The 19,296-nt window shown below is 37.5% G+C and overlaps 1 protein-coding gene across 2 annotated transcripts in view; it reads right to left on the reverse strand.

The window, feature by feature from the left end:
* LOC117925309 (dicer-like protein 4) overlaps positions 1 to 19,296 on the reverse strand; it is an 82,679-nt gene that overhangs the window by 44,013 nt on the left and 19,370 nt on the right. For both annotated transcript variants that reach the window (XM_034844298.1, XM_034844297.1), the window contains exons 6-10: positions 12,981 to 13,045; positions 11,877 to 12,008; positions 11,626 to 11,754; positions 2,654 to 2,792; positions 2,288 to 2,384 (exon numbers count right to left, since the gene is read on the reverse strand). In XM_034844298.1, coding sequence (XP_034700189.1) covers positions 2,288 to 2,384; positions 2,654 to 2,792; positions 11,626 to 11,754; positions 11,877 to 12,008; positions 12,981 to 13,045 — 562 coding nt within the window. The remainder of the gene's footprint in view (positions 1 to 2,287; positions 2,385 to 2,653; positions 2,793 to 11,625; positions 11,755 to 11,876; positions 12,009 to 12,980; positions 13,046 to 19,296) is intronic.

The following is a 19,296-nucleotide window of genomic DNA, read 5'->3' on the forward strand; positions in this document are numbered from 1 at the left end:
TTGCAAACTAGCCGAGACTCCTAAGGATCCAAGCCATAGGTTGGGAGTCAAGCTAAAAGGTGTTCCAATCGACAAAGAAAGATATCAGTGGCTAGTTGGAAGATTGATTTATCTCTCCCATACTCAACCTGATATTGTTTATGTTGTTAGCATTGTAAGTCAATTCATGACTCACCCCTAGAATGTCACATGGAAGTAGTACTAGGATATTGAGATACTTGAAAGTCACCTTAACAAAAGGCCTAATCTTCCAAAAGAATGGTGAGCTACATTTAGAGGCCTATACAGATGTTGACTAGGCTGGGTTAATCAAGGATCGAAGATCAACCATAGGTTGTTGCACATTTATCAGAGGCAATCTGATCGCTTGGAGAAGCAAGAAGCGAAATGTTGTGGCTAAATCAAGTGCGTAGGCAGAATATAGAGCTATGACACTAGGTATTTGCAAAGTTTTATACATCTAAGGTCTACTCAAAGAACTTGGATTGGAACTTAATGAACCAACAAAGATTCAACAAGAAGGTTGCCATTAGCATTGCCCATAATCCAATTCAACAATATAGAACAAAACTTGTAAAAGTGGATCAACACTTCATCAAAGAGAAAATTGAAGTCAGGAAAGTCACAACACCCTTTGTAACTACAGGGAAACAACTTGCAGATGTTTTGACAAAGGGGTTGTCAAGTACCACGTTTGATTTCACAGTGAGCAAGTTGGGAATGCACGACATGTATGCACTAGCTTGAGGGGGAGTATTAGAAAACATGATCTTCTAGGAATAGGAAATCAGGGAATTTATTCCCTTCCATTTAGGAATAGTAAATCAAGGATGTTATTCCCTTCCATAGTGTATTTATTAACTGTACACTGTAGAATATTGTAGTTGGTGGTTTTCCTAACTAAGTGCAAAATTATAGGAGTTAGTTTCCATTTTCTTTTCTTCTCAAATAATAAGAAATTCATGTTTCCAACTTTCACTTTGTATAGAAGATTCTGTACTTCTGGGAAGGATTTATGATACTTCTTTGTGCTTACTATTTTTTTTTTTTTTTTTTGATTGGAAACGACAAAGGCATATATGATAAAAAGGAAAGTACAAGAGAAGGATGAGGAATCCTCCCACCAAAGAAAAACAAGTCTACAATGAAACAAAAGCGAGAAAATACAAGGTAGATACAGGCAACTGCTATGAATTAGGCTACCCCAATGGAGTTGCACGCCGCTAACCAATCAAGGAGTATCACATTAAGGGGAATCCCCTTAAAAACCTTAGAACAAAAAGCCCATAAAGAAGCAAGGAAGTGAATCATGTCCCAAAGGTTCTCTGAATTCCTTGTTTTATCCTCAAAGATCCTTGCGTTTCTTTCCCGCCACACCACCCATACTAAAGCGATGCACGCAGCTTGCCATAATACAATCCCTCTCTTAGAAGATCCAAACCCATTAAAATTGGTAGAAAGCATGTCTCGGATGCTCCTAGGAGGGACCCAATCTATCTTTGTTAACTGAAATAGTCTGTACCACAACCCCATCGTCAGAGGGCAATGAAGAAAAAGATGATCTACTGTTTCTCCCTGCTTCATGCACAACATACAAATGTCGGGACTAAGTGCTTTGTAGGGTCTTCTCAACTGTAGCATGTCATTAGTATTAACCTTCTTGTGAGCCACTAACCAGACAAAGGACTTAATTTGAAGGGGACTTGAGAATTCCAGACTAATTTGGAAGGGAAATCTGAAGGCAAACCAGATCTTTGGGATAAGGCAAGAAAGAAAGATTTGACTGTGAAAAGTCCTGAAGAAGATAAAGACCAAGATCTCTTATCTGGAACCAAAGGTGATAAATGTAAAAGATCAAGAGACCGCATGAGACTCTCTAAATCTTCTATCTCGGAATCGGAAGTTTGTGCTTACTATTTCAATACAATGATATTGTTCTTTGTAATAAAAAATAAAAATAAAAAGTCACACAAGGATTAGTTTGTTACATCACTTGTTTTCATGTGATAGCTAAAGTGCAATATTTAAATCTATTTACATATTTATCTTTAACTAAATATTTTGATATACACAAGGGAGTAAGTATTTCATCTCAAAAACATGCAAGAATTTCACATTTTACCACAAAGTATAAAAACAAAAAGAATCCTTGGACAAAACGCAACTAAATACAAGATTAAATGATGTGATGACGAAGGTTCATATGTATAAGTCTATAAGAGTTCTCAAAATTTGAGAAGGCAAGGACACGTATAGAGAAAATAAGACAAAACATTTTAATACGAACCTAAAAGTAGAAAGAATTCCAATAAGGCGTAAGAGCTTCCTCGAGAAAAATGGCTCCTTTAAAACGTCCACATAAGATATATCAGATCCAATGCCATCTAGAGAGTAGAAACATTATTCACATGATTAGTTATGCCGAAAAATATAATGGTGATTTAAATACTACTTGTTTCCAAAAATTTAATGAACATAAAAGATCAAAAAATAAAAGAAAAAGTACTAACTTATGAATAAGTGAGAATATTTATATCCACACACAAATTAGAACATATATTATCATTTTATTCAACTTGTAATGGTTGTGTATATAAAGATAATACCTAGAAGAAAATAGAAGCAAAAAGGAAGCTTTTGCACAAATTAATACCTTTAATGCATTCAGAAGCAAGAACATTAGCAGATTGATCTAGATATTTATCACATAAACGGTCATCACTAGCACTTCCCTCAGCCTCCATTAATTCATTACGCTCAGCGTGATCACCACTCAAAAGGATGCGGCTAGCCTTTAAAGAGAAAAACATGACAAACCACAAAAAGAAAAACTGTTATAACAGGCCAGAATCCAATTATTCCAAGATAATGATTGGAAGCAATTCCTAAGGTAGACTTTCCTGTTAAGTAATTGGAATTTTAGTAAATATAAAGCAAATAAAGAAGATTCATGAAAGAACCTTCCCAACCGATAAACAGTATTTTTCTCAAGGCCACCTATAGGTAGTTAAGTCACCCTAGACTCACAAGAAGAATTTAGCATTAGCTCTATTTACATATCAATGAAGCACTTAAGTAACAAAACAAGTAGATAAGTAAATATACAAAACTGGGGGCAGTCCACAGTCTCACTGATGTACAACAATCTTAAGTATTGAATAGGGTTGTCCACAATCAAATAACAGATAGCTAGGGTTTACAAAAAATACAGCTAAAAGAGAAATGATATATAAATTTTCTGGGCAAAAAGGAAAATTGGTACTTCTTTTCCAAAATTTTAAAGAAAATTTTGTTTTAAGTTGTGAGTTTTGGACTTGAATGAGCAACATAGGGTTCCTTTCACCCTAAAGGAATAATGTAGAGGTGAGAGAGAGGAATTTTCCTCCATTAAAAAAGACAAACGAAGTAGTACATTTTTTTGGAAAATTATACTCCAAGTGCCCAATGCTTCTTGGAGGATAGAAGGATTGGATTGGTCTCCCATTGCAAGAGAGAGTGCCATTTGGTTTGATTGGCCTTTTTCATAAGAGGATGTTCACAATGTCGTTTTCCAATTAGACAAGGAAAAGGAGGTTTTTCCATTGCAGTGTTCCACAAGTGTTGGGATGTGATTAAGGAGGATCTACTAAGGGTGTTCTTGGAGTTTTATAATAATGAGGTTATCAACCAACTTTCATTGCCTTTATGCCAAAAAAGAGACAAACCAACAAAATTTTGGATTTCAAACCAATAAGTTTGGTCACGAATCTGTACAAGATCATATCTAAGGTCTTATCAAAGCAAATCCGAAAAGTCCTTCATGAAACCATACGCATCTCCCAAGGAGCTTTTGTTAAGGGCAAATAAATCGTGGATGCAATTTTGAATGCTAATGAAGTGGTGGATGAGAAAAGACGTTCAAGAAAGGATGGGATAGTCTTCAAAATAGACTGTAAGAAGGCAAATGATCATGTGGATTGGGGTTTTCTGGATCACGTACTGAAGCAAAAAGGGTTTAGTACAAGATGGAGGTCTTGGATGAGGGGTTGTTTGTCATCAACAAGTTTTACAATCTTGATGAATGGAAATGCCAAAGAATGAGTTAAGATGACCAGAGGTTTAAGACAAAGAGACCCTTTTTCCTCATTCCTTTTTACTACAACAACCAATGTATTAAATAGGATGATGCTGAGAACTGAAGAGAGTAGTCTTTTAGAGGGATTCCTATTGAGTAAGAATAGGATTAAAGTATCTCATTTACAATTTATAGATGAAACCATCTTTTTCGTTAGAGCTTCTATGGAAGATTTGCAAAACCTTAAACTAATCCTATTGATTTTTGGAACATATTAAGGCTAAAGATCAATTTAGACAAGAACACTCTATTTGGAACCAACATAAGTCAGGATTTGATTACCAAATTGGCATCAATGCTTAATGCAAAGTTTCAAATTAGCCTGTAATTTACTTGGGTCTTCCATTAGGGGGGAATCTCAAGGCAATGGCATTTTGGGATCCAATGATTGACAAGGTCTCAAGGAGATTGGATGGATGGAAAAAGGTCTTCTTGTCTCTAAGGGATTGAATTACTCTAATTCAGTCATGCTTATCTCACATCCCTAACTATTTCTTATCTCTTTTCAAGATTCCAATGTTAGTAGCATCTAAGAATGAGAAATTGCAAAGGGATTTTCTCGAATCAAGAGTTTAGGAGGGTAAAAAAGATTATCTTATTAGTTGAGACTTAGTGTGTAAGCCTAAAGAGTCAGGAGGTTTGGGATTTGGGTTGATCTCTCTAAGGAATCGTGCTCTCTTAGGGAAATGGCTTTAGAGGTTCCCCATGGAAAGTTATGGCCTTTAGCATTAGGTTATTTTAAGCATTTATGAGGCACATCCTGATGGATGAGACGCTAACATTATAGTCATATGGTCACGTAGGTGTCCCTCAAAGGTCATTGTATAGATGTTCCACATTTTTTTAAGTTACACTCATTTTATGGTGGGTGACAAAGTGAAAATTCATTTTTGGGAGGATTTATAGTTGGGAGATCAACTTTTATGTTCATAATTTTCATGTATTTATAGAGTTGTCATAGTTAGAAATTCCACCATTTCAATTATTCTTGGCCACTCTTATTCTTTTTCTTGGAATCTTAACTTCCATCGTAACCTTACAGATTCAGAGGTTGAGGACCTTGAAAGACTCACATCATCCCTCACTTGTGTGCACTTGTCTTCATCCACCCTAGATGTGAGAGCATGGTCATTAGCCTCTTCAAGATTATTTTTAATCAAATTGTTCTTCATGGCTTTGTCTAAGACATCAATTATTATTCTTTTCTCCCCAACCAAATTTATATGGAAATCTAAAGTCTCATCTAAGGTCAATGCCTTTACTTGGTTAGTAGGACACAAGAATGTAATTTACCAACGACATGCTACAATTGAGAAGACCTTTCAAATCCCTTAGGGCTGATTGGTGTGTTCTATGTAAGGGGAGTGGAAAGTCTATTCATCATCTCTTTCTGCATTGTTCAATAACTTTAGGGCTTTAGTACTGTTTATTTAGACTAGTCAGCAATGATTAGGCTCCACACAAGAGTATATGTGATATGATGATCATTTCATATAGAATTGGGGAGCTCCATTATAGGCAAGACTCTTTGGTAGACAGCTTGTAACACATTGCTTTGGATTATGAGGCGATAGAGAAATGCCAAAAATTTTCAGGATAAGTGGGAGACAACAGAGGGATTGTGGGATTTACTGTACTTCTATTCTTCTTTCTAGGCCTCGCGCACCAAGGCTTTTAAAGGCATTCCTCTTAATGTTATCTAACTCAACAGACTTGCTTTTGGTGTATAAATGAAAAGGGTTTATATATCCTTAAGAGGAGCTTAGTCAGAACTTCAACAGATGACATTTTTATATGTCACGTTGCAATCGAAACCTTTTGTGTAGATTCCTTGTATAGTAGAGAAGGTCGATCATATTATGATCAGGTCTTTTTCTAATCGTGGGGAGGACTCCTCATCCTTCTCATATTTTCATTAATATAAATATATACATCTTTTGTTTCAGATCAAAATAAATAAATAAAAGAAATTTGAAAGTGTCAAAGGACAGCTTTGCTGTCCACACCTTCCTTATTTTAGCCCTTCACACCTTCCTTATTTTAGCCCTCCACACCTTCCATATTTTAGCCCACACTTGCTATCCACACCTTCCTTAATTTAGCCCTCCACACCTTCCATATTTTAGCCCACACTTGCTGTCCACACCTTCCTTAATTTAGTCACCCTTCTTTCCTTATTTTAGCTCACAATGTTTCCTTATTTCTCCATTGATTATTCTGTACAGTTAGCTATATTATTTGATAGATTATAGTTTACAGTATAAGGGCTAGAATCATGTCTGTAATTTATTTGTTTTTTTTTTATTTGCTTTCCATGTAAAGCATCCTTGTAAAGTCTATATATAATATACAAAACTCAAAGTAGGACCAAGGTATTCGGTCATTCACACAATATTTTGACATGGTATCAGAGCAAGGTTGCTAATTTTTCTTTCCCTCAAATTCTTTTCTGTCTTTTCGGTTTCGGAGGTGCCTCTCGTATCTTTCGGTCAAGTCTGTGTTGATCCGTGCTGCACCCAACCACAACCATTTTCTCAGTATTTCTGTGGTTGTTCAGTTTTCTTCTGGGATTTTTTTTTGGTCCATCCTTTTGTCTCGGGTTCTATTTTTTTCGGTCAAGTCTATTTATTTTCTATGGATTCCGCACCTCTGTGTGTTAAGTTTACAGGCATAAATTATTCTACCTGGGCATTTCAATTTGAACTTTTTCTCAAGGGAAAAGACCTTTGGGGTCATATTGATGGCACGGATGTTGAAAAACCATCAACTTTTGACAAATCTCAGGATGTTGGGTCTTCTCCTTCATGGGCTGTGCTTGATGCACGCATCATGTCTTGGCTTCTTGGTTCAGTGGAGCCTCATATTGTCACCCACTTGCGGCCCCATCGCTCTGCTCAATCTATGTGGGCTTATTTGAAGAAAGTTTATCATCAGGATAACGATGCTCGTCGCTTTCAATTAGAACATGCGATTGCCACGTTTCAACATGGTAGTCTTTCCATCCAGGACTACTACTCAGCATTTCTGACTCTTTGGCATGAATATGCTGATTTGGTTACAGCGGATGTTCCTATTGCTGCTCTTTCAACTATTCAGACTATTCACGCGACTACCCGGCGTGATCAGTTTCTTATGAAACTACGTCCATCCGCTCCTCTTTACTGAATAGATCTCCTGTTCCCTCTCATTTGTTTTGGTGAGTTACTTCGCGAAGAGCAACGCCTTAGTACTCAAGCTATTTTGGAGCAATCTCATGGCAGTTCCGGGACGACAACTGTAGCTTATGCTGCCCAAGGCCGCGGACCACCTATGCATTCTAAAAACTTGCAGTGTTTTTGCTGCAAGGAATATGGGCATATTGCTGCCACTTGCCCTAAGAAGTTTTGTTCTTATTGCAAGAAGAAGGGTCACATTATCAAAGAATGTCGTATTCGCCCCCAGAATCGTCAGGCCCACGCATTTCAGACTTCGGTTATTATCCCTCCTGTAGCAACTTCTGCAACACACGACTCTCCTTCAGCTGCGTGCTCTATTCCTGCACCTCCTGCACCAGATTACTGCACCCCAGAAATGGTGCAACAGATGTTAATTTCAGCATTATCAGCAATGGGGTTTCAAGGTAACAATTCTACTAAACTCTGGTACGTGGACTCGGGGGCCTCTAATCACATGACTAATAATCCCACCGCTTTGTGTCATGTTCGGCCCTACGCTGGTCAATCTTCCATTCAGACTGCCAATGGCAGCTCTTTGCCCATAGCTGCTATCGGCGATGCCTCCTCTAAGTTCACTGACGTGTTTCTTGCTCCTCAGCTTTCCACGAATCTTATTTCTGTTGGCCAATTAGTTGATAACAATTGTGCTGTTAATTTTTCTGGTAATGGTTGTGTTGTGCAGGACCAGGTAACGGGGAAGCCGATCGCAAAGGGACCTAAAGTGGGGCGCTTGTTTCCACTATTTTTACCTGTTCCAGATTTTTCTCCACTTTCTTCTATTAAGTCTTTTGCTTGTAATAATGTTTCAGATCTTAGTATGGTGTGGCATCGTCGTTTAGGCCATCCCAATACTCAAATCTTATCTCATGTATTGAACTCTGATTTACCTGGTAATAAGGATCGTTATTCTTTATCTCTTGAGTGTGATTCTTGCAAACTTGGTAAAAGTAAAACTCTTCCCTTCCCTTTGCATGCAAGTAGAGCATCTCATTGCTTTGATCTTATCCATAGTGATGTTTGGGGACCTTCCCCGGTTAGTTCACATGAGAAATTTAAATATTATGTGACTTTCATTGATGATCATAGCAGATTTACTTGGGTCTACTTTCTTCGCTCTAAATCTGAGGTCTTTCGTACTTTCACTGAGTTTTTAGCGTATGTTGACAATCAATTTTCTACTTCTATTAAGACATTACGCACAGATTCCGGTGGTGAGTATTTGTCTACTGAGTTTCAAGCATTCTTGGCTTCTAAGGGTATTATTCATCAACGTTCATGTCCCTCTACTCCTCAACAAAATGGAGTTGCCGAACGCAAAAATCGTCATCTTTTAGATGTGGTACGTACTCTCTTGTTAGAATCTTCTGTTCCATCCATGTTTTGGGTAGAGGCTCTAAAAACTGCTACTCACTTGATTAATCGTTTACCTTCTCAAGTCCTACATATGGAGTCTCCCTATTTCCGCTTATTTGCTAAGCAACCTAGTTATGATCACCTTCGTATTTTTGGTTGTGTATGCTTTGTTCATTTACCTCCTCATGAGCGACATAAATTATCTGCTCAATCTGTTCGATGTGCTTTCTTGGGATATAATATGTGTCAAAAGGGATTTGTTTGCTATGATCCTACATTACATCGTACACGTATTTCTAGGAATGTTATTTTCTTTGAAAATCAACATTTCTTTCCTATATCCTCTTCTACTGTGTCATCCTCTTCTACTGTGGTCCTTCCCTCCTTTGAGCAACAGTTCTCAGATCTTCATCCAGTCAGTTCTCGCTTTCAACCAGGTATTGTGTATACGAGACGCTCCCGCCCACAGTCTCTTTCAGTGGCTCACCCGATATCTGATCCTACCACGCTCCAGATGCAGTCAGTTGCAGCACCTTCAGTACGTCGCTCTTCTCGAGTGTCTGTACCTCCGAATAGGTATGGATTTCCCTCTTCCAGTTCTGGCAATTCTATTTCAGCCCTTACTGCTGCATTGTCCAAATTTGATATTCCCACATGCTACTCACATGCTGCTAAGCATGATTGTTGGCGACAAGCTATGCAGGAAGAAATTGCCGCTCTAGAGGCCAATCACACTTGGGACATTGAGCCCTGTCCTCCCACTATTGTTCCTCTGGGTTGCAAATGGGTTTACTCAGTCAAGGTCCGATCTGATGGAAGTTTGGATCGTTACAAAGCTCGGCTTGTTGCACTTGGGAATAATCAGGAATATGGTGTCAATTATGAAGAGACCTTTGCTCCTGTGGCTAAAATGACTACTGTTCGTTACGATTCTAGCTCTTGCTGCTTCCAGTGATTGGCCACTACATCAGATGGATGTAAAAATGTTTTTCTTCATGGGGATCTTAAAGAGTGTATTTATATGAAGCCACCCCGGGATTGTTTCCCTCTCCGACTTCACATGTGTGTAAGCTTCGTCGCTCTCTTTATGGTCTCAAACAGGCTCCGAGAGCCTGGTTTGATAAATTCCGCACCACTTTATTACAATTTTCATTCAGGCAGAGCAAGTATGACACTTCCTTGTTTCTTCGGAAATCAGACATGGGTATTGTTGTTCTTTTGGTTTATGTTGATGATATTGTGATCACTGGTTCCGATTCTGCTTTACTTGGTCAGCTCAAAACTCATCTCTCCGAGTCCTTTCATATGAAAGATCTTGGGTCTCTCACATATTTTCTTGGTCTTGAGGTGCATCATAGTCCCTCTGGTATTTCCTCAATCAACATAAGTATGCGAGTGACTTGGTGGCTACAGCCTAGTCTACAAGGGGCTACTTCTGTTGATACTCCATGGAATTAAATGTCAAGCTTCGCAAAGAGGAGGGCGACTTACTTGCTGATCCCAGTTTATACAGGAAGTTGGTGGGTAGCCTTGTTATCTCACCATTACTAGACCGGACATTTCTTTTGCTGTACAGCAAGTCAGCCAGTTCCTTCAGACTCCTCGTCATCTTCATTTGGCTGCCGTTCGTAGGATCATACGCTATGTTCAAGGCACTTCTACTCGTGGCTTGTTCTTCCCTGCAGACAATTCTACTCGCCTTGCTTATTTTAGCCCTCCACACCTTCCATATTTTAGCCCACACTTGCTGTCCACACCTTCCTTAATTTAGTCCACCCTTCTTTCCTTATTTTAGCCCACAATGTTTCCTTATTTCTCCATTGATTATTCTGTACAGTTAGCATATATTATTTAATAGATTATAGTTTACATGTATAGGGCTAGAATCATGCTGTAATTTATTTATTTTTTTTTATTTGCTTTCCATGTAAAGCATCCTTGTAAAGTCTATATATAATATACAAAACTCAAGGCCAAGGTATTCGGTCATTCACACAATATTTTGACAGAAAGAAGTGTCAGCCACTGCCCATACCCAAAAAAAAAAATGGAAAAAAGAATCAAAGACCTTCTCAAAAGATGATTTTAGATTGATTAACAACAATGAACTTAATACACCTGATAACATATGGAAAACTTGCAATGACTTTCTGACGACAGTTTGTGTTCTCAACATTGGACTGCATCCCATCCATTAACCTGCAACCCACACTTAATAAGTGCCAAAGAGAGCATTGCTCCTTTGAAAATCTTCACAACCATTAATCCAACAAGGCCCAATTTCTAAAAGTAACCCACTTATACACAATCTTCCAACTGATGAGATCATCCTCTTCCAGACTCCCAAATCCCAAGCCGTTTTTAGTCTCACTAATAGGTATCCCAAAAATAGAGAGGAAGTAGGTAGTAGGGAAGCTAAGCCTTTTTTTCAACCACATCCTTAGATGCTCTCTCAACATTCAGTTCTAAAAAATCTGGGACTCTAAGATTAACTCAAGCATAATACCAAGAATTGTACATATTTTTGGTGTAAAAACAGTACAATAACCTGATAGTAATTGGAATGTATAAGGTGGAAGGCATGTATGATTAAAAGATGTCAGTTGAGGGTACACTCCACTCTATGCAACTGTATGAACACTGACCAAACACTTGCACACAGGCTTCACAGAGTGCTTTCATTAAAAATAAAGCACAAATGTCAGCCCTCAAAAGAATCAAATTCTTTAAGGCAATATGAAAATGGCAAATGTATCCTATAAAAGATCTCAATAGCATGAAGTAGGAAACAGGGATCATAACTTTGCCTTTGACGAGAAAAAGATCTATAAACCATAATGCTACAAGCATATTATGAAGAAAAGGAACTGGAATGACTAAAGAAAAACATAACATAAATTTTAGAAGAACCAACAGAACTAATTGGATGATGCAAGACCTTACTTGTAATGCTCCCCAAAGGCCAAGATTCTCCATGGAAAAAATCAAATTATCATGCATTCTCTGGAGCAGCTTTTTTGTGCTTCGGAGACTTTTGTGATCTTCGACGTTCCTTCTCAGTGATAATACACACTGCTCTTATCAAATTGAAAAATGAAGTAGCAAAAGTGAGATTCTATTGGAATAAAAAAATAATAATTACTACCACGAGATTAAACCTTTAAAAGATAAAACAATAAAAAAATAAAGGTTACCTGGCTTTTTATCTCCTCAAGTTTTTTGCAAGTGCTAGATGTCATGTTTATGTCAGGATGATAACAATATACATTTATTTTAGGAGATGCCACAAATCTTTCCAATTCTTGCTGGTTTTCAACAGAATAAACCTATGCAATGGTGGAGAAAAATAATTAGAGATTCGTTACTGAAGTTGGTGAACATCTATATCAGCACCTGCATAACCAAAGTAGAAAAACAAACAGCTGTATACACATTGTACACAAAGGTTCAGTTTGGGACCCAAATGATGACACCCAAATGAATGCCCTGATGTCGAAAGGTTGGTCATCTGATAATGTCATGTTCATGTATCACATTCAATAGGACTGCAACAAAGGGTCCTGATTAATTCATTGTCACTTTCTGTAAGATCTGAAGGCAGTAAAAGAGGATCTCATGAAGAAAGGATCCAAAGGCAGTAACCATGCTTCTTTTCTCTAAATGTCATCCTTGATCATTTGATCTGAACAGTTCTTCAGTAGAACCTTTTTTTCTGCTTTGATAGGCAATTTTTTTCCCCTTTTTCTTTTTCTGAGATTTAAACCTAAAACCTTCCACACCCCCACCCTAATTTTCCAATTCGATATCTAAGTAGCAAGTCTCACTGCGTATGTGCAAATGAGGCATAGGGAATTCTCAAAAGGGGGGTCCAAAGATGTTAAATCAAGTATTATTCAGCATGGCTGAGCATCATCCAGGAAGAGCTGAGGTTTTTCACCAAGTATTGCGGTAGGCCAGGGCTTGCTTGGCTTAAGCAAATAGCAGTTTTCAAGGCTTGGCCAAGCCATGAAGGCATGAGTTTCAAAGTAGAACACATATGTTAAAATAACTACACAGAAACACACACATGCAGACAAGGTACAACAATGCTTTGGATGAGCTCAACAAATGCCAGTTTGGCAAAGACCCATTAACCAAAATGAATTATCCTGGGCTTGGGCTCATCTCACAAGCTATTGATTAAGCATAAGTATTGCTGGTTCAGTCTTATTTTGACTATAATTATTTTGACAAAGGCAAATAAAAAAAATAAAAAAACAGAAGTTTGTTATAGAAACTTGGCAGCTTCCATAACCCACCTTAGCATGAAGTAAGTTTTCAAGACTATTTATGCATTTTGGTAAATTTGCTTGATCAGAAGCACCTGAAATAATAGCAAATCCAGAGTAAGAAAGCAATGAAATAATATACGCGTTACTATTTCCAGGATAAGAACTACATAACAAAAACAGCTCAATGAAACATTAAAAAAAAAAAAACAAAAATCATCTACCAGTAAAGCGGGAAGAAAACAGTAGGGTGCAAATGAATTTACACCATCAAGTATAAAGTAGATGGAATGGTGGAACAGTACAAGGCAAGGTTTGTAGCAAAGGGGTATACACAAACATATGATGTCAACTACCCCATGACACTTAGGGTTTCCATAACTTTTGTCTTCCACCATCCAGAGAGAAAAAGAGTCATAGTCTTCACCCCCCTTTTCTCCCCACTGGAAGTGTGCCAAGAACAAGGTTGGGTCATTAGGCAGGCAGAAAATCGTGGGTTTACGGGACTTCCAACAACTTCAAGGTTGTCTTCAACAATTGGAATTTAAGGTTTGGGAACATCCAAACCTAAAGGTTAGTACTTTAACCCTAAAAGATCAATTTTTTAAAAAATAAGTATTGCTTCCATTGCTTAGATCTAAGATGTCAACAACTGGTACCAATAATGAAGATGAACACTGTTAGAGCTCTACTGTCTGTAGCAACAAACTTACACTTGCCTTTGCAACAATTTGATGTCAAAAATGTTTTCCTCCATAACAACTTAGAAGAGGAAGTGTACATAGATGTTTAGTTGGGATTTGTCCACAAAATATAGACAAATAAGGTATGCAGACTCAAAAAATCCCTCTATGAGCTAAAACAACCTCCACAAGCTTGGTTTGGGAAGTTTACAAAGTCAATGATAACCAAAGGATCAAACTTTGTTTATCAAACACTATGCTCAAGGCAAGGTAACAACAGTAATTGTTTACATAGATGACATAGTGGCCACTAGAGATGATCTAGAAGAAATTGAAGGCTCAAAGCATATCTAGCAGATGAGTTTGAAATTAAGGTTCTATGAAGTCTTGGATACTTCCTCATCATCAAAGTCGTAAGGTCAAAACAAGGTAATTTTATTTCTTAGTGGAAGTATGTATTGAACTTGCTTAAAGAAACAGGCTTGTTGGGTTTCAAACCAGCTGAAACAACTATTGGGGCAAACCATAAACAAGGGACGAAAAATGAAGAACATGAAGATGACCAAGGCACTCATCAAAGAATGGTAGGAAAGCTGATTTATCCATCACACACAAGACCCAACATTGGATATGTGGTTAGTTTGGTAAGCCAATTCATGCATTCACCATTAAGCCTAATTTAGAAGCTGTGTACAGGATGTTCAGGTATCTCAAGGCAGCCCCCGATAAAAAGAAGTTCTGTTTCAAAACAATGGAGACCTACAGTTAGAAGCAAACACTAATTCAAATTGGGCAAGTTCTCTTATTGATAGAAGATCAACAAGGTATCGTACTCTCATAGGAGGGTATCTTGTCACCTACAGTAGGAAAAAGCAATCAACAGTAGCATGGTCAAGTGTTGAGACTGAATTCAGAGTTAGGGTCTAAAGGATTTGTAAGTTACTCTGGCTTAAAATAGTACTTACAGATTTTAAAGTTAAGATTCACAATCCTATGATGCTATATCATGACAACAAAGAAGCCATAAACATAGCACACAATTCAATCCATCATGATATAATAAAGCATGTGGAGATAGAACTTCACTTTATCAAAGAAAAAATTCGGCAGTGGACAAGTGTATACACCCTATGTTTCATTAACTATGCAGTTGGCCTTTTTTCTTTTTTTGATCAGAAACAAGAAATATATTAGAAAAGGAAAAAGTATAAGAGGAGGATGAGAGGTCCTCCCCTCTTAATACAAAAAACCATATAAAAGACTAAACACCTACCCTATACAAGAAGGACTATACATATAGATAGCTACATTTCTTTATTAAGATACAAGAGAGCTCGGATCTCAAGACATCCATTTATCAGGTGGTGTGATGCTGAAGTCCTCAAGACTCAAAATCTCTCATAGTTATCCACCTCTTTTGAATTACAAACTGAATACCAACTAAGTTGAATAACAATAAGTGGAATACCCCTAAAGGCGACTAAGTAAGAGGACCACAAGGATGAATAAAAGTAAATTAGACTCCACAACATCTCTTCTATTCTCCGTTTTTCTTCAAAGATGCTAGCATTTCTCTCTTACCACACAATCCAAACTATAGTGAGACAAGTGATTTGCCACAAGGTCTTCCTTCTGATGGAGTTCCCAAACCTCTAAATGAAATAGTCATCATAACACAAATACTCCTAGGTGGAACCCATACCATATTGGCTAACTTGTGCCAAAGCCCCAATGTCAACGGGCAATGTAGAAAGAGATGGTCGATCGATTCTCCACTTCCCATGCATAATATATACCAATGACAACTAAGAGACTTGTAAAGTCTTCTCAACTGTAGCATGTCAATATTATTTACCCTCTTATGCGCCACTAACCAAGAAAATGTCTTGACCTTTCAAAGGACTTTTGATTTCTATAAAAATTTTGTTGGAAAGAACAGAGAAGGATTTTATAAATTGGACAAGTTCTTAAATCTGAAGAGGATAAAAACCAAGTTCTTAAATCTGCAACAAAAGGAGATAAGTGCATAGAAGTAAGTGAGGATATGAGTCTTTCGAGGTTTTCAATTTCTATATCTGTGAGATTGTGACGAAAGTTAGGTTCCAAGAAAATGGAGAGGAGTTACCATGAATGGCTAAAATGGTGAGATTTTTCACTATGATAACTCTATAAAGGCCTAAAAATTGTGGAAGACATAGGTTGATCACACCACCAAACATCTTCCTAAAAAAGAATTCTCTCCCCATTACCCACCACAAGGCGAGTGAGAGTAGAAAAATGATGAAAACTAAAAAACTATTATAGCTACTATCCAAGTAGACTACAACCAAATTAATCCAACCACCATCAAAGCTAAGATTTCTAAGGAAAAATATAGGAAAAATCATTTACATAAGCTGAAACCAAAAATTTTTGGATAATCACTTAGAATATATTTTTCTGGAAAATCATCAAAAGTCCTTACAATAAGTAGGTTCTGCCCCTTTGTTACTTGCTCCAAACTCATGCTTCATCACAAATGTGAATAGTTGCAAGTAAGAAACCCAATGTGCATGCCTCTTGCTTAACTTTTGTTGGTCGTTGAGATGCTTTAAAGCTTCATGATCTATATGCAAAATAAATTCCTGATGTATCAAGTAATGCTCCCAATGCTTAAGAGTATGAATGATAGCATAAAATTCTTTATCATTAGTCTTGTACCTCCTTGTGTCATTCAATTTTTCATTGTAAAATGACACAGGCGTACCTTCTTGACTTAAAACATTAGCTCCCATCCCAATTCGGCAAGCATCACCCTCTACTTCAAAGACCCTTTTAAAATCTGGCAGCACTAGAACCGGGGCTGAGCTAAGCATCTCTTTAATCTTTTGAAAACTTTCTTCAGCTTGTTCTGACCATTGAAACCTCCCTTTCTTCATGCAATCAGTTATAGGAGCAATTATGGTGCTGAAATTCTTGATAAAGCATTTATAAAATGAGGTTAGACCATGAAAACTGACCACTTCTCCCACTATTTTTGGTATTGGCCAGCTTCTAATTGCTTCAACCTTACTGTAATCAACTTTTATCCCTTCAGCACTAACCATATATCCCAGAAACAGCAAAGAATCAATTAAAAATATGCACTTTTTCATATTGGCATGAAGCTTTTCTCTTTTGAGAACATCTAATACTTCCTCCAAGTGCTGCAAATGAGCTATAAATAAGTATATCATCAAAATACACCACCACAAACTTTCCTATGCATGGCTTCAAAATTTGATTCATCAAACGCATAATGTGCTAGGTGCATTTGACAAACCAAAAGGCATCACAATCCATTCATAAAGTTCATGTTTAGTTTTGAAGGTTGTTTTCCAATCATCACCTTCCCAAATCCTAATCTGGTAATAGCCACTTTTAAGATCAATTTTAGAAAATACCTTTGCTCCATGCAACATATCCAGCATATCATCTAGCCTTGGGATTAGGTACTGATACTTTATCGTTATCCAATTTATTGCCCGACTATCAAGGCACATTCTCCCGGTACCATCTTTCTTTGGAGTTAATAGTGCTGGAACTGCAAATGGACTCATTGATTCCCTTATATGTACCTTCTGCAACAACTCTTCCACTTGTCTTGAAGTTCTTCATGTTCTTTTGGAGGCATTCTCTAATGTGGCAGGTTTGGTAGGCTGGCTCCTGGTATAGATCAATATAGTGTTGGATGCTTCTTTTTGGAGGCAATCCACTTGGTAGCCCTATAGGAAATACCTCTACAACTTCCAGTAATGTCTTTGCTTCATTAGAAACATCTTGTTGGTCTTCTAAGACATCTTTTGCCAACAACAAAATGCAACTCCATTAGCTTCAAACTCATTTAAAAAGCATTGAACAATCACATAAGATTGTTCTTGTTTGACCTTAGACTTAACAAACTCTTCTTTCATCGGGGCAAGTACTACCTTAAGTCCATTTTTGTAGAAAGCATAAACATTCTTCTCTCCATGGTGGACAGTTTTATTTTCAAATTGCCATGGCCTTCTAAGTAACAAATGGTAGGCTTCCATTTCCACCACATCACATAGTTTTTCCTAATTGAGAAGGGAACAAGGCATTGCTACACTACTTCTACTTCACCTCCTTTCTTAAACCAAGCAATTCCATGGCTTTAGGTGTGGTAACACTTCCAAGTTAAGCTTCATCACCATTTCTTTAGAAACAATATTCTCACAACTTCCCCTATCAATAATAACATTGCAACACCTCCCATGTGAAGAGCATCAAGTTTTCAAAATATTGTTTCTCCTCCAATCGCTTTTTGACGCTTTTAAAGTTAACATGGAACGTCTTACCACTGAATTTGGAAAATCATGGTCTTCATATGTGACTTCATCTTCTGTTAATTCCAACAACTCTTCATCGCCTTGAGGTTCCATCACTACCTCCCCATTATCATTATTCTCTCCTTCATCCTCATCAATAAGTTGTTGGCTTGTTTTCAGCAATCAAAAGATATGTGACCCTCTTTTCCACATTTATAACTTATTATTCTATGTCTCACAGATTGAAATGAGCTGCTACTATTTCCAAGAACAAGATTTCTCATTATTGCACGCCCTTAACCTTGGTTGTGAGATTGGAAGTGAGTGTTTGATCTAGGATTCTGCAAATCGTCATTCGCTGCCACTGATTTCTGTTTGGCATCTCCATGCTACCTATTATCCTCCAATTGATTAAGGCCCCTTACACTTTTAATCGAGTGATTGTTGGACCATCTTTGCTGACTTTCAACTTTCATTGCCAACTGAACAGCACCAAATAGCATCCAACAAGGTTGTAGCTCCACCAAATTTCTAACATTTGGCCACAATCCCATCAAATAATGATGAATGATCTACACTTCCATTTCAGTTAGCTGTACTCTAGTCGGCATTTTGTAAAACTCATTAGTGTATTCTCGCACAAAACGTTGGCCTTGCTGAAGTGGTTGGTATTGCTGAAAAAGAATTCCTTCATAGTTCAATGGAAGGAATTGACTTTGGATTTGCTGCAGCATTTTAGTTCAACTCTAGATTTTCTCCTTTCCAGATTAGACTCTTGTCACTTGCACTAGCTACCACCAAGAGGAAGCATACCCCTTGAATTTTATAGCCACCCGCTTCACTTTTTTATTTTCTGGAAGATTTAGAAACTGAAACTTTCAACTTCATTCAACTAATCTAAGACCTCTACTGGTTGCTCCTCTCCAATACAGTATGAAATGTCTACCTTAATATTTAGATTTTAATCATGATCTATGGTATGATGAAATGTTGGTTGCCGCTCCAAAGGTAAAACTCCACCTTCTTCATCTGAAAAGTCCCCTACAATTTGTTGGAACTCTCAATAGCAGGCTGATTTCTCAAATTCCTCTGCTGATAAGTTTGAAAAGTTTGCCTTGTTTGGCCTCCAATGGTGGAATTTGGAGCACCAAAAATACCAGCTTGCTCCAATTTGGCACATAATTGATTAAGTTGCTGCTGCAAGTTTGCAAACTCTTCTCTAGTTGGATTGTTTCCTGCTGGTTGTGATGCTGTAGCATTCAAATGATTCCCAGACCCAGCCATTGATTCAAAATAATCACAAATCTGGAACAGAGGCTCCAATACCAATTGATAAAAACTGAAAAGCTATCATAG

Source organism: Vitis riparia, chromosome 11 (genome assembly GCF_004353265.1).
Source record: "Vitis riparia cultivar Riparia Gloire de Montpellier isolate 1030 chromosome 11, EGFV_Vit.rip_1.0, whole genome shotgun sequence".
NCBI lineage: Eukaryota > Viridiplantae > Streptophyta > Magnoliopsida > Vitales > Vitaceae > Vitis > Vitis riparia.